This window comes from Pan paniscus, chromosome 18 (assembly GCF_029289425.2).
Source record: "Pan paniscus chromosome 18, NHGRI_mPanPan1-v2.0_pri, whole genome shotgun sequence".
NCBI lineage: Eukaryota > Metazoa > Chordata > Mammalia > Primates > Hominidae > Pan > Pan paniscus.
In genome coordinates this window covers 93,775,731-93,791,732 of record NC_073267.2, presented here as the reverse complement: position 1 = coordinate 93,791,732, position 16,002 = coordinate 93,775,731, and the positions used below count along the sequence as shown (strand labels likewise).

Here is a 16,002-nt window from a genome sequence, read left to right as displayed (position 1 = left end):
GGAGGCTGGGCTCAGGGCACTTTTCACACCCCCTCCCTTGGGCTGGGGACCTTGGAGAGGCATGTGAGGACAGAGGCGCTGCAGAAGCTGCCATGAGATCATGGTGCCTGCTCCCCTGCCCCGTGTGGCTCCCAGCTGAGCTCCCTGTCACCCTCCAGGGCAGCTGAGAAAGCTCCACCCCCGGGGCCGGGCCTGCAGGGGGCTGGGGAGAGGCGGGAGTCTTAAGCCTTCCTTGCTCAGGTCAGAAGTCTCCAAAGCTGCATATTCTTGGGACCCATGGCCCTGACCACTTGTTGCTGTCCTCTTAGGTGTGGAGGGGCCTGACCCTGACACATACTCGCTAGGGCTCCTTAGTTAATGACTCACTCACCCCTGGACAAGCTCGAATCTTGCTTCTCCCACCCCTCTGGCCCCAAGAAATGGAACTGAGCCACCTGGAGTAAGCCCGAGTCCCATCCCCAACAGCCAAAGACTGTCCGGCACCTTAAAAGTTGGATTTGGTGGTAAGGACCAGGGACTGGGGGTCTGTTTGTACAGAAGTTTGGCTGGAAGCAAAGGGGTGGATGGGAATGGGGGGAGAGGATTGATAGGGATGAGGAAGGTTGGGGGTTTGGGAGAAGAGAGGGAGGGGGAAGGGGTGAGGTTGCCTTGGGGTCTAGTGGGAGGGCAGGAGTGAGAATAATGTGGGTAGGGAATGGGAGACGAAGGGGGACTAGAAGTTGTGGGCAGATGCAAGCAGCACCCTTTGGAAAGGGGGAGCTGACGCTAAGGAAGTGGGCAAGAGCGGCTCAGGGAGCTCTCACTGAGTGGGGGAGAGAAATAAGGATACCTAGAACTTAGGGAGGAAAGTGTGAAGACTGTGCTTTCTCTCCACCCCTCTGCCGCCTCTAGCCATGGAGGGACAGACCCCAGGAAGCAGGGGCCTTCCAGAAAAGCCTCACCCTGCCACGGCTGCTGCCACTCTGTCCTCGATGGGCGCTGTCTTCATCCTCATGAAGTCCGCGCTGGGAGCTGGCCTGCTCAACTTCCCCTGGGCCTTCTCCAAAGCGGGCGGAGTGGTCCCTGCCTTCCTGGTGGAGCTGGTAAGTCCCCGGGAAGTGAGTCCTGGGGACGGGTACGAGGTGGCTTTGGCTTTTCTGGGTGGGGTTCCTCGCATTGCTTCTGCGGAGTTGCGTGTCCTGTAAGCTGTAGCTTCGGGGTTTTATTTTCTATCCCGCTCAGCTAATGAGGGGAGAAGATAATCCCACGGTAGCCCTGGGATGAGAATATCCCCCGTGGGCGCTGGTGGCATCTGATACACAGCTCCCAGGATGGAGCTACAGGCATCGCAGCTCCGTCTGTGAAGTGGGCATTTCACCTGGGAAGGAACCTCTCTGGGCGCCCTGCCTGGCCAGCTGTTCTTTCTTGCCTGCTGGTCTTAGCTCAAAAACTAAAGCTGGGCCGGGCACTGTGGCTCGTGCCTATAATCACAGCCCTTTGGGAGGCCAAGGTGGACGGATCACCTGAGGTCAGGAGTTCAAGACTAGCCTGGCCAATATGGTGAAACCCTGTCTCTACTGGAAATACAAAAATTAGCGGGGCGTGGTGGCGGGCGCCTGTAATCTAAGTTACTCAGGAGGCGGAGTCAGGAGAATCGCTTGAACCTGGGAGGCGGAGGTTGCAGTGAGCTGAGACTGTGCACTCCAGCCTGGGCGACAGAGTGAGACTCTGTCTTAAACACACAAAAACAAAGCTGGACTCCTGTGTGCAGATTGAGCCTAAAACTGGTGTGACACCCCCATACTCCCCACACAGAGCCGGGCTGGCCTTGCTTGGTGTCGGATGTTCCGCTCTCCTGCCTACCGGGTGCAAAGCCAGGATTCCCTTTTGGGGAAGTGCGGACGCCGCGCTCTTCTCTTTGCTGTAGGAGAGCCACTGATGAGCACAGCTTTATTTTCTAAGATCCTTTTCCCCTGGCTGGTGGAATGAATTGCTGCATTTTGTGGTAAGCTCTTTGGCCGGCTTTATCTCACACGTCTTATGGCAGCTGATGGATGATGGCTGAGTTCCAACCGTTTGTGTGCCCTGAGGCTCTTCGGGTCTTTTTGGAAACTAGTGTCGGGTGTAACCCATGCCACCCCTGGCGTTGGCCGAGCTCCTGCCCCGTGCCTGGCCTAGGATGGATGACGCAGTGTGGTCCCTGTCGTCATGGAGCTTTGTTTTAATGGGAAGTCAGACAAGATGCATGTCATCAGCTTCAGATGGTGGATCATGCCGGGAGGGTCATGTGTCTCTGGGGATCGGGGGATGATATGACACGGTGTGGTCGGAAGCCTCTCGGAGGAGGTGACCTTTGCGCTGAGCCCCACTGGAAATGGTAAGAGCTTCCTGAGGTGCACGTGAGGGGGCAGCACGCCTGCGTTTGGACTAGTGTGTCAGGAAGGCTGCCATTACAGCAGTGAGGGAGAAGCCCCATCTCAAGCCACAGGGGGCAGGTGGGGCTTTGGGGATAGGGATGTGGCCAATCCCCGGGCAGCAGGAATGGCCATGAGCCAGAGAGTGGGAACCCTGTTCCACAAGCACCGTGCAGGCATTTCACACAGATCTTGCTGAAATGCAGATGCCGGCCCTGCAGGGCTGGGCGGGCCTGAGACCACATTTGTGACTCGCTTCTGGGGAAACAGCTGTTTTGTTTTGCTTAGGATGAGGTCCAGATCCCTTCACTCAGCAGACTTGAGGAGAAGGGAACCCTGACATGAATAAATGGAAACTCATGGCAGAGCAGAGGAGCCAGCCTGGCTCTTGACAAGCTCCCGCCACCCCAAGTTGTTCCTTTTAGCCTCCAGGGCTACCGGGGAGGTGGAGTTGGGGCTGGAGTGATGTCACTGTGAATGATGGAAGATCTGGGGGAGGCTGCTATCCTCCACTTAGCTGGTGAGGCTTCTGCTTGGGGAGCGTTTAAATGTGAAGTCAGTGGGCAGAGGTTGGAAGCCTGACTCGTTAGGGTTGGCGGTTTAGTGCTATTTGATGAAAACAGTCTAGGGCCATACCACCTTGAACCCACCCGATCTCATCTGATCTCAGGAGCTAAGCAGAGTCGGGCGCGATTAGTACTTGGATGGGAGACATTTGATGAAAACGGGCAAACCCCCTCTTGGGAGCTGTGGAGGGGCTGGGTCTGGCATGGCGGCCGGGGCTCCTTGCGGTTCTGCTGCCTGGAGGCTCAGTCCCTCTTGTGACCCTGTCCTCCAGGGATGGCTCACCAGTGAGGCTTCCTTGCCCCCACACCTTCCCTTGCCCTTTTTTTTTTTTTTTTTTTTTTTTGAAGGTCTCACTCTCTTGCCCAGGCTGGAGTGCAATGGCATGATCTCAGCTCACTGCAACCTCCGCCTCCCTGGTTCAAGCAATTCTCCTGCCCAGCCTCCTCCCAAGTAGCTGGGACTACAGGCATGTGCTGCCACACCCCGCTAGTTTTTTGTGTTTTTAGTAGAGATGGGGTTTCACTGTGTTGGCCAGGATGGTCTCGATCTCCTGACCTCAGGTGATCCACCCTCCTTGGCCTCCCAAAGTGCTGGGATTACAGGCATGAGCCACCGTACCCGGCCCCCCTGCCTTTCAACCACAGATGTTTTCTGAGTGTCTGCATTTGTCAGGCCCTTCTCTGGGGCAAAATAGAAAAAAGGATACCACCCAGTCTTCAGGGAGCTTAGAGCGTGGGTGAGAGGGCATTGGAGAAATCCCTCAATATTTTACAATTGCACGTGTCTGTTTCCTAGGGCTGCTATAACATTACCACAAAACGTAGGGCTTAAACCACTGGAAATGTATTCTCTCACAGTTCTGGAGGTCAGGAATCTGACATGAAGGTGTCAGCAGGGCTTCGCTCCCTCCAAAGGCTCTTCGAGCTCCTGGTGGCTCCAGGTGCTCCTTGGCTTTATGGCCTCAGGACTCCAATCTCTGCCTCCTTCCCTTCTGTCTCTACAAGGACATACCTCAATGGGTTGAGGGCCCACCAGATCCAAGATGACCTCACCTCAAGATCCTTAATGATAGAGGCAAACCCCTTTTTCACTTAATTAACATTTTCCTTGTGGACATCTGCAAAAACTGTTTCCAGTAAGTCACGTTCACAGGCTCTAGGGATTAGATGTGGAATGCTTGACCACCATGCTCAGCTAATTATGATCTATTCAGACAATGGCCTTTTAGCAAAAACAGAAGCAAGCTGCCTGTGCGCACGATACGGATCAATCACACATGCTTGATGGAGTGGGAGGAGCCAGGAATTACATAAAGGTGGAAAATACTAGACCAGTGGTTTCTTCTGGGGATGGGAAGGAGACAGAAGTGGGACTCGTGGCACCGTCCAGGGTGTGGCGATGTTCCGCCTGTGGGTAGCAGTTTGGCTGGCACATGTGCATTGTACATCTTCCAGCAATACACTTAAGACTTTGAGCATTTTATATGTAAATATTCACCCTACAAGAGAAAAGGCCGGTGAATGAACAAACATCAAGCTCTAATGCATGGTAGGCACGCCAGAGTATTGCAGGGGATGTACCCTGGGATCTGCAACTTGCTTCAAAATGCTGATCCATTAAGATGGATGGATGGCCGCACAGAGGCATGGGTGGAAGGGTTGGATGGATGGCCGCACAGAGGCACGGGTGGAAGGGTTGGATGGATGGCCGCACAGAGGCACGGGTGTAAGGGTTGCATGGATGGCCGCACAGAGGCATGGGTGGAAGGGTTGGATGGATGGCCGCACAGAGGCATGGGTGGAAGGGTTGGATGGATGGCCGCACAGAGGCATGGGTGGAAGGGTTGGATGGATGGCCGCACAGAGGCATGGGTGGAAGGGTTGGATGGATGGCCGCACAGAGGCATGGGTGGAAGGGTTGGATGGATGGCCGCACAGAGGCATGGGTGGAAGGGTTGGATGGATGGCCGCACAGAGGCATGGGTGGAAGGGTTGGATGGATGGCCGCACAGAGGCATGGGTGGAAGGGATGGATGGATGGCCGCACAGAGGCATGGGTGGAAGGGATGGATGGATGGCCGCACAGAGGCATGGGTGGAAGGCTTGGATGGATGGCCGCACAGAGGCATGGGTGGAAGGCTTGGATGGATGGCCGCACAGAGGCATGGGTGGAAGGGTAGAGAAGTCAAAGCAAGTATAGCAACCTATCATGGGGGAGTCGGGTGGCTGCCCACAGGGGTGTTCACTGTAACATTCTTGCAACTTTGCTGTACATCTGAATTTTTTTTTTTTTTTTTTTTTTTTTGAGAGGGAGTCTCGCTCTGGGGCCCAGGCTGGAGTGCAGTGGCACGATCTCAGCTTACTGCAACTTCTGCCTCTTGGGTTCAAGTGATTCTCCTGCCTCAGCCTCCCAAGTAGCTGGAATTACAGGCATGTGCCACCATGCCTGGCTAATTTTTGTGTTTTTAGTAGAGATGGGGTTTCATCATGTTGGCCAGGCTGGTCTCAAACTCCCGACCTCAGGTGATCCTCCCGCCTTGGCCTCCCAAAGTGCTGGGATTACAGGCGTGAGCCATAGCACCTGGCCTGAAAATTTTTTATAATACATTTTGGAAAAAGATTTAAAAATACAAAAAACAATTAGCTGGGTGTGGTGGTGTGTGCCTGTAGTCCCAGATACTCGGGAGGTTGAGGCAGGAGAATTCTTTGGACCTAGCAGCTGGAGGTTGCAATGAGCCGAGGTCGTGCCATGGCACTCCAGCCTGGGTGACAGAGCTAGACTCCGTCTCCAAAAAAAAAAAAAAAAAAAAAAAAAAAAAAAAAAAAAAAATTAAGCTGAAATAGAGGGATCTTTTCTTTTCTCTCTCTCTCTCTTTTATTTTTTTGGAGGCAGTCTCTCTGTATCCCCCAGGCTGGAGTACAGAGGTACAATTTTGGCTCACTGCAACCTCCGCCTCCCAGGTTCAAGAGATTTTGCTGCCTCAGCCTCATGAGTAGCTGGGACTACAGGCACCTGCCACCATGCTTGGTTAATTTTTGTATTTTTAGTAGGGACAGGGTTTCTCCATGTTGGCCAGGCTGGTCTCAAACTCCTGACCTCAGGTGATCCGCCTACCTCGGTCTCCAGAAGTGCTGGGATTACAGGCATGAGCCACTGTGCCCAGCCGAAACACCATTTCTTGAGCACTCACACGCTGAGCCAAGTATGTCGCAGACCTTGTTCAGTCCTGACGTGTCATAGCACCCCTGCAAGGGGGCGATGCCACCCCCATTTCACAGATGGAAAAGCAGAGGTTGCCATCCTGCTTCATGCCACACAGCAGGTGAGCAGTGGTTAGAACCTGAGCCCGGCTGTGCCCGCTCCACCTCGGGTTCCAAGCCACCACGCCTACTGCCTCTCCACCCACAGCCCAGGCGATTTTCAGGAGAGTAGCTTAAACACTGGGTTTCTGATGTCTCATTTATCCCACTGGGGCAGGATGGTGTCAGATTCCCAGGTTCACAGCCTAGAGCCAGTGAGCCTGCCAGAATCGGCCTGCACTGCAGCTCTGATTTCAGGATAGGTGGGGTGGGGTGGGGGTGTGTGCAGTGACATAGCTGGTAGACTGCCAACCCCATGCTGGCAGCAGCCCTGGCCTCTGTGGATGAGAAGCCATGTGGAGAGTGTGCCCGAGGGGTGGCTGGCTGGGGGTGGGTGGGCTGTGGGCACACCCCAGTTCCAGGTCCTGCTCCTGCTCCGCAGGTCTCCTTGGTCTTCCTGATCAGCGGGCTGGTCATCCTGGGCTATGCTGCTGCTGTCAGTGGCCAGGCCACCTACCAGGCTGTGGTCAGGGGGCTGTGTGGCCCTGCCATTGGGAAGCTGTGTGAGGCCTGCTTCCTCCTCAACCTGCTCATGATCTCCGTGGCCTTCCTCAGGGTGATCGGGGACCAGTTGGAGAAGCGTAAGTACCTTCATGGGACTCGGGGTGGCCCAGGGTGCTGGATCTCTAATGACCTCTTGGAGTTTCCAGTTGAGCAGGACGTGGGGCCCTGGCCTGGGCCCTGAGGGACAGCAGAGGCTGCAACCACACTCTTGTTCCTAACGTGGTAGGGAAGGGAGGCTCCGAATGGATAGTCACCAGGTGGGTGACAGTCATGGGCAAACAGGTGCATGAGAGAGGTTGTGGCTGCAATTAGGATATCCAGTGGAGATAACTCATTTCACAGATGAGCAAATGGAGCCAACAGCAAGCAGCTCCTTCTGAGAGAGAACCAGTAACACCTTTAGCTTTGGAATGGCTGTGGCTCTGAGCCCTCACCAACCTTGGCCTCGAGTTCCCGACTAAGACTTTCCCTCTAAGCACTGCTTTAGCTGCATCTTGCCAATTTTCATATGTCCTATTTTCATTTTCACTGGACTCATTTCTCATGAGTGGAAAATTTAAAATATTCGCTCCTTTTCACTGTGGTTTCTTTGACTCGTGAGATGTTTAAAATTGTGGTGTTTAATTGCCAATTATTGGGGAGTTTTTTAGATTCCTTCACGGTTTCAACCTTAATTTGCATCATGGTCAGGGAGTCTGTATCATTTCTGTCTTTTGAGATCCACTGAGACTGGCTCTGTAGTCCAGCACATGGTCTGTCTTGGAGAACATTTTGTGTGCTCTTCAGAGAATGTGTACTCTGCAGTTGCTGGGTACAGTGTGCTGGCAGTGTCCATTAGGTCAAGGCAGTCAACAGCTGTGTTCAGATCGTCATTGCAACCATATTAATCTTTAGGTCTAGTTATTCTATTCCTAAGAGAAGGATGTTAAAATCGCCAGCTGCGATTGCAGATTAGCCTATTCTGTCAAGCTTCATGCTTCATGGTCTTTGAAACTCTAGGTATATCCTTTTATTATGAAGTATTCTTTATGTGTGGCATTAAATCTGTCTTCTCTACCATTAATAGAGCCACTCTAGCATCCTTAAGACTAGTGTTTGTATAGAAGTTCTCTTCTCATTCTTTTACTTAGAATCTAACTATGACTTGGATTTTTTTTTTTAAATGTGTTTATATGTCCTTTTCGCAACACCAGCCTGACAATGACTTGGGATTTTAAAATGCATTTCTTGTAGGCAGCATATGGTCGGGTCTTGCTTTTTAATCCAACTTGACAGTCCCAGACTTCCGATTGGAATGTTTAGACTTTTAATTGGAATGTGATTGTTGATAGGGTAAAATTTAGTCTACCATTTTGCCATGTGTGTGGTCTGTGTGTCTCTTGACCCATGAAGCAAAAGGCCCCTGACTGGGGGGTATTGAGATCGAAGGCTGCTGTGTCTTGGTAAACACTACCTTATACCAAAAAGAAGTGAGATTGGCGTATCTGAACCTCTTAATGGGTAAGTGGGCACAAAAACGTCCTGCTCCCCCACAGTGGCAAGTAGAGTTCGTCTGCAGTTTCAACTCCACTGAACTGGTACTGCTGCTTTGTTAAGAAGGATTCTGAGCCTTACTGGGAGCGGAGTCCCCTGACTAGTCAGAGGACAGATGAGGATACGGGCCACCCCAGGTCTGGGTGGATTGACTGTGGTGGAGAGAGCGTTCTTGTGTATATCTGGTTAGATATTTGGGGATGCCTCTCTGTAGGGAAGGCCAAGCTTCTGAGAGGGAGTGCTAGATAGAGGTTGGAGTGCTTGGGGGAGTCATGGCACGAGGTACAATTGGCCATGTCTTTGGTGCCAAAGATCTCAAGCACCCGGGAACGCTGGGTTTAGGAAGGAGCTGGTACAGTCCTGCTGTTGGCCCCGAGGATCCTGGCTATGGGAGGTCCAGAGGCAGACAAAGGGCCTGCCCCATCCCACGCCACCTGGAGGTCTAAAACTCCCCCACGATCTCGGTGCAGTCCTGGGGCATGTGCAGTCCCTTGGCATCTCGGCCTTCCCACGTGGATGCTGCTGTGACCACCTGCTTTTGGAACTTTCCCCTTCATCATTTCGTACACTTGAGCTATTCTCACATGCATTCATTTTTTCACATGGCTCCCCTTGTTGAGTGAGAACAAAGAAGCACTTAAGTCACCTCAGGGCCAACAACCCACCGAAGGAGTGAAGACATCTGAAGCTCCTCGGCCTCCCATCTCCAGTGGTTGCAGGGGCCACCTCACCCACCCAGGTGGTTCCCAGTGGCTCCCACCTCCAACCACCCTCCCACTCTCCTGTGCTTTCCCCTCCCCCATCTGTCTTGCCTCTTAGATGGGTTCCAAATGATTCATCCCACTGTGGCAGAATAAAAATGGCCCCACATTCTTTGGTGTTCTTTCCATGGAGAGGTTAGTGGAGCTTGTGTCCCTTGCCTTTGAATTAGCTGTGCCTGGATGGCTTTGTCCAGCAATGTGTGGCAAATGAGACACTGCCCATTCTGGGTCTGGCCTTTAAGAGGACAGGCAGCTTCTGCCTCAGTCTCTGGGATCCCCCAGCTGCCATGGAAGAAGTTGGAGGTGCCTGCTAGGTGGCCCATGTGGAGAGACTCCCACACTGCAAGGAAGGCCCAGGTGTACCCACTAGGCACTAGGTGTTGGGGGGAGCCATCAGGGTCCCTCCAGACCAGCCCCACTGCCAGCCAGAGACCCCCAAGCAACCTCAGCCAATCCTATATGGAGGAGGATTGGCCGGCCCAGCCCTGTACTAACTCTCTACCTACAATCCATGACTTGTAATAAAGTGGTTTTGAGCCAGTGCATTTGGGGTCATGTGTTCTGCTGCAACCATGAGGACCCACAATGCTGATGCACAGCAGCCTGTTGCTGACGGCACGGTGGCCAAAAATCGACTTCAGGCCCCCATTTGACCCCAGATACTATTGAGTTCCCGAGCGAAACCAAAAGAGTCTTTCACCAGAATGTAAGGGGCTCGAGGGCAGATGGCTTGTCTGGTCATCGCCTCATCTTGGGCCTTAGAGCAGTGCTGGGCTTGGGGAAGGAGCCCAGCAAATGTTTGTTGAATGAATTCATGTGTCAGGGTTTGTTCCTGCGTGGGGCACGTGACCTGTCTCCATCTCACTTGTCATCTGATCCCTGGGCTCCTGGGGCTGGCTGAGGGTGGATGTCCAACCCCAGCCAGGGTTGAAGGGCCAGGTGGGAGCCGAGAACCCACGGCATTTGTACTCTGTGGCTCAGCTCTCCCCGTGTCTCTGGCAGTGTGTGACTCCCTCCTGTCTGGCTCCCCGCCCGCCCCGCAGCCGTGGTACGCAGACCAGCGCTTCACCCTCCCCCTGCTCTCCGTGCTGGTCATCCTGCCCCTGTCTGCCCCGCGGGAGATCGCCTTCCAGAAATACACAAGGTAAGGGCTGGGGATGCTGCCCGGTGGGGGCCCCCACCTTGCTGAGTGTTTGTGTCAGGGTTTCTGTCCATCTGGGGTCAGAGGAGCTGGGGAATTGGCCTTCACATTTGGAGAAGGGGAAAACGAAAAAAAAATTATACAAGTAAAATGTATGCATGATGCAAAACACAGATGAGCCTAAAGAAGAAAATGACCTGTAACAACGTCAGTGCTACTCAGTTTATTTCATTGTTGGATTTTTTGCACATGGCTGCAGAGAGAGAGAGATGCCTCCCCACAACACACACCTACCCACACCCACACATGCACACCCTCCTACCCACACCCACCCATGCACCCCCACCCACACATGCACCCCCACCCCCGCATGCCCTCGTGCCCATGCACACCCACCCACACATGCACCCCCACCCCCGCATGCCCTCGTGCCCATGCACACCCACCCACACATGCACCCCCACCCCCGCATGCCCTCGTGCCCATGCACGCACATGTGTGCACACACACACAGGTTGTTTTTTTGTGGCTAAGGGTTTGTATACTTATGAAGAAATAAAGCTTGGCAACAGTATCCATCTCCCTCTGCTCCCTGCCTTTTCCCTGTTGTGTATGAACAATAGACATTGTATAGAAACAGCAGGCAGCAAACCCGAGCCTCCCTCAGGCCTCTGCCCTGCAAGGCTCTCGTGCCACTCAGACCAAGCCAGGGGGCGGCTTGTCCCCTCTCAAGTGTGAGTGAGCCTGCTGGCGTCCTGCCTTAGGCATCAGGCTGAGTGGCTGATTAGCTTTTGCTGGTGGGAAGGAAACAATATTACAGCTGCCATCCCGAAGGGCGCCGGGTGCCATTAAGAATTCTACACTTTTGGGCTGGGCATCACACCTGTAATTCCAGCACTTTGGGAGGCCAAGGCAGGCAGATCACGAGGTCAGCAGTTCAAAACCAGCCTGACCAACACGGTGAAACCCTGTCTCTACTAAAGGTACAAAAATTAGCGAGGCGTGGGGGCGGACACCTGTAATCCCAGCTATTCGGGAGGCTGAGGCAGGAGAATTGCTTGAACCCGGGAGGCAGAGTTTGCAGTGAGCCAAGATTGCGCCACTGCACTCCAGCCTGGGCAACAGAGCGAGACTCCGTCTCAAAAAACAACAACAACAAAACAAGTCTACATCTGACCCCTTGACCCCAAAGCAGCCCTGCCCCATATGCCCCCTGTACAGATGAGGACGGTGAGGCAGAGGTGGACAGCTTGGGCAGCACCTCATTGTCAAGGGCGGAGCTGGGATTCAGATCCCACTACTGTCCCCGTGCATCAACCGCACATGTCACCCACTGCGCAGCCCCTCACACGGTCACTGTGTTAGCATCCTAGGCACTCTGGCTGCCTGTTACCTGGCCCTGGTCATCACCGTGCAGTACTACCTCTGGCCCCAGGGCCTCGTGCGTGAGTCCCATCCTTCACTGAGGTAAGTCTGAGGGAACAGCTTCCGGCAGCCCCGGCGGGGAGGCGCGGCAGGGGAGTCTGCGAGGGGAGTCTCAGAGGAGGAGCCTCTCGTGGCTCACTGCAGAGCCTGGGCTCCTTCCTTCCAGTTCTTTCCGTCTCTGATGCGGTGAAGGCAAGGGAGGGCCAGTCTCCTTCTGCTGCAGGGACCTGGCCGTGGCTAGTGATGACCGGGACAGGCCGAGGGACGCAGAACCGCCAAAGGCTGCGGCGGCCTAGGGGTCATAGGCTATTGCAGACTTGTCCCCACAGTGTGGAGGTACAGAATCTGGCAGCCAGCCAGCTGCATGTACCGGGGCAGGGGAACAGTGAGGAGACCGGTGTGGCCAAGCCAGCTGGAACAGGGGCAGAGAGCATGGGCGGGGATGTCGTACAGGGATTCAGAGCCATGGTGAGGAGTTTGGTTTTGCTCTGGATGAGTTGGGAGACTTGGCAGTGTTTTGAGTACAGCAGCGATGTGACGGGATCTGTTTTTAGAAAGGGTCACTCTAGGTAGGGTGTGGTGGCTCATAGTTGTGATCCCAGCACTTTGGGAGGCTGAGGCAGGTGGATCACTTGAGGTGAGGAGTTCAAAACCAACCTTGCCAACGTGGTGAAACCCTGTCTCTACGTAAAAATACAAAATTTAGCCAGGTGTGATGGTGGGCATCTGTAATCCCAGCTATTCAGGAGGCTGAGGCAGGAGAATTGCTTGAACCGGGAGGCAGAGGTTGCAGTGAGCCGAGATGATACCACTGCACTCCAGCCTGGGCAACAGAGCAAGACTCTGTCTCAAAAAAGAAAAAAATTAATAAAAAGGCTCACCGTTTTTATTCTGTTCTGTGGTCCTTGGGAGCCAGGGGCAGCAACAGAGACCAAGTGGGAGGCCTCTGCCTAGATCCCAGGTCCCAGACCTGGTGACTTCAGAGGAGGCAATGAGGAATAGTCAGACTGGATACGCTTGAGATCGGATTTCCCAGTGGCAGGGCTGGCTCGTGGGTGTGCGACTCCTACAGTCGCCGAGGCCCCAGGCTCAGTGTACCCTTCTGATGTCGCTGTCTTAAAATCCTTAATGACTGTCCAGCAAGGGTTCCCACATATTCCTCCTGCACCTGGCCCTGTGAATTCTGTGGCCAGTGCTGCTGGTGGGTTGGAAGGTGAGTAAGAGAGAGAAGAAAGTCAAGGTAACTTGGAGCTCTCAGCTTGGACAATGGGAAGGATGGAGATGCTGTTTCCTCGATTAGAGAGGACTGAGCAGGGCGGGTCCCTGGGAGCAGCTCAGCCTGGAACAGTCAAGGTAGAGCCGACCTGGAGACATCTAAGAGGGAAGTCAAGCAGCTGGGCAGGTCTGTGTGTCTGAAGTTCAGAGAGGTCCGGGCTGGCAGGAGAAACGTGGCTGACGTTGGCCCAGACATGGCATTCAAGGCTATGGGTGCTGAGATCTGTACACTGAGCCAGTGGTACTCTAGCACGGGCAGGGCGAGGGGATAGGAGGCCCTAGTAAAAACAGGAGGTGATAAGTTAGGATATGTGAGTGTCCGAGGGCTGCTGTGACAAGTGACCACCTACTCGGTGGCTTAAAATAACAGAAATTTCTCTCACTTCTGGTGCCTGGAAGTCCAGAATCAAAGTGTGTTCAGGCCATGCTCCCTCCGAAGACTCCAGGGGCAGATCTTTCTTGCCTCTTCCCGCTTCTGGGGGCCGCGGCGATCTGTGTTCCTTGGCTGATAGACGCATCACTGGGTCTTGGCCTTCATCCTCACACCATGTTCTCTCTGTCTGTTTTCCCTTCCAATAAGGGCAGCAGGCATTGGATTCAGGCTCACCCTAATCCACCATGACTTCATCTTACTTTCAATAATTACACCTGAAAAGCCTGTCAAAGGAAGCTGTGAACCAGGCGGGGATCCCAAGAGGCTGGACCTGGAGGTTCTCCCCATGCAGACCTCTGTCCTCTTAGGTGGCTTGGACAGAGCTCAAACCATCCTTGTGCTATTTGGGATCACTGGGCGGATGCTCTGGGTGCCCCCGCCCCCGCCAATTACCAAACCGCACTGGGAGCCAGCAGCCTTCAAGAGGGAAGTTGGGAGTTCCTATTGTGGTTTCCCTGCCCAAATTCTGCCCACATGTAAAATGTCATGTTACCAAATGTCAGCAAAGACGTATTTAGAAAGTGCAGCATTTAGCCAGCATCCTTTTCCATTTCCAAAAGCCTGGTCACGGACACAGTCATTAAAAATACATCTTGCAGCCATGCTCTGTTACATTTTCCCAGCATCCTTTAAAATTCACCATAGCAGCCGCAGGTTGTTCTAGGTGTGACCCTTCTTTAATAAACTCCTGTTCTTGTCTGTTTACAGCCCTGCCTCCTGGACCTCTGTGTTCAGTGTCTTCCCCACCATCTGCTTCGGGTTTCAGGTAATTTTAGCATCTGTGTTGAAGCCTGTGGCGTTTGCAGAGGCTATGGGTGACTCTCTGCTCCCTTGGGAAACCTTGGTTTCTCTGTCAGGGAGGCGTCTGAGGACTTCTCCTAGGATACAGTGGGCTCTGTGCCGCCCACCTGTGGTTCCCAGGCTGTCATTCGAGACCATGAGGGTTGGTGTCTGGGCTCAGGGAAGTGGGAATTGCCTTGAACTTGGGAATCCAGCCCCCACTGATGGCCAAAAGCAGCACCATGTTTTTTAGGTTTCGCGTAGAGTGTGGGGACCTGGGACCTGTCCCTTCCTCTGCAGAACCCCCACAGGACTGCAGTCAGACCTGAGGCCTAAGCTGCCCACCTAACTCTGGCAGGACAGTTTTACCCAGGAAAGATCCTGCCTCCTGAGGGGTACAGGGTAGAGGAGCTGGAAGGTGTACAGGGAGCTGATTGGAGAGGGGAAGGGGGCAGAAATATAGAATATTTAATAGAATATCATGGGAGGGAGGATGGGGCTACATGTGTAGAATCCTGGCAGAGGGGCAGAGTCAGAGGTGTCCGCTCAAGGTGGTGGGGTTTGAAAGGGATCTTGAAGGATGTATGGGCAGCAGCCAGGTGACTGGAAGCGCACCCCAGGTAGAGAGGACAGCACAGGTGGGATAGCATAGGTGGGCCACCGATGTGAGCGGGCCCCAGGCACAGCTGGAGGGAGACCTGCAGAGGGCTCTGTGGCACAGTGCTGGGGGGAAGGTGGCCGGGGAAGGGGGGCAGGGGAGGTGGCGGGCCTGGGCTCAGTCCTCTGCTTCTGGGCTGTCATGGGTTCCCCCAGCCCTCCTAGCAGGTGGAAGCAGACACTGCTCTTCCATTTCTTTCTTTTTTTTTTTTCTTTTTTTGAGTTGGAGTCTCATTCTTGTTGCCCAGGCTGGAGTGTAGTGGATCTCAGCTCATTGCACTCCACCTCCTGGGTTCAAGCCTCCTGAGTAGCTGGGACTACAGGCATGCACCACCATGCCTGGCTAATTTTTTTTTGGTATTTTTAGTACAGAGGGAGTTTCACTATGTTGGCCAGGCTGGTCTTGAACTCCTGACCTCAAGCGATCTGCCCTCCTCGGCCTCCCAGAGTGCTAGGATTATAGGCGTGAGCCACCGTGCCTGGCCACGTTGCTTATTTTCGGGAAGATTTGCCTCGATGTCCTAAAAACAACCACCTATCCAGTGCCTACCACCAGCACCAACAAAACCATTCCAAAGTAAAATCAAGTCCACAGGGAGATGTGTCCAGGGTTTACCACCGGATCTCAGCTTTGTAGCCATTGAGCTCGTCTCTTCCCTTGACCATCAGTGAGCTCTGCTTCTGTTCTTCATCTTGCCTTTTCTTTGAGAACCTTTTTAGGAAAAAAAAAAAAAAAAATCTTGAAACATTTCCATTTCTCTTCCTCGTAATCAGTCGGCGTGCTGCTTCAGGGCCTCAGCAAGCCACTTCTGTGGATTTCTCACATTGCTTCCTGCATGCCCAATATTTTGAAAGATCTGAAGAGCTGATTTTGCTGTCAACTGTTTGTCTGGACTGAGTTTAACAACCCCTCTGTGTGCCCAAGCGCCATATGGTGCAGCAGACCCACGCCGGGGCCGCCTCCCCGATGCTTGCAAAGGGTGCCCCTCACCTTTGCCTCCAGCCGTCACCGGATTCTCCTAGCAACGAGGCCTGGGCTGCGTTTCCAGGGACACGGGATGCCGAGATGAAGAGCTGGGAAGGATAGGAATTGAAGGAGTGGGAGTAGGGGCTCAGGCTAGAGGTGGGGGCTGCCAGGATCTGAAGCGGGGGAGAATAAATGTAACTGAAGGTG

At 53.7% G+C, this 16,002-nt stretch overlaps 1 protein-coding gene across 2 annotated transcripts in view; it reads left to right on the top strand.

The window, feature by feature from the left end:
• Nucleotides 1-259: 259 nt before the first annotated feature.
• SLC38A8 (solute carrier family 38 member 8) overlaps nt 260-16,002 on the top strand; it is a 33,745-nt gene continuing 18,002 nt past the window's right edge. Inside the window, exons 1-6 of one of the 2 annotated variants that reach the window (XM_057300000.1) lie at nt 260-503; nt 892-1,082; nt 6,702-6,900; nt 10,120-10,261; nt 11,624-11,725; nt 14,100-14,157. In XM_057300000.1, coding sequence (XP_057155983.1) covers nt 894-1,082; nt 6,702-6,900; nt 10,120-10,261; nt 11,624-11,725; nt 14,100-14,157 — 690 coding nt within the window. In that variant the 5' untranslated portion in view covers nt 260-503; nt 892-893. Of the gene's footprint in view, nt 504-891; nt 1,083-2,017; nt 2,357-6,701; nt 6,901-10,119; nt 10,262-11,623; nt 11,726-14,099; nt 14,158-16,002 lie in introns of those variants that run through there. The other variant, XM_034940818.3, reaches the window with a different exon arrangement.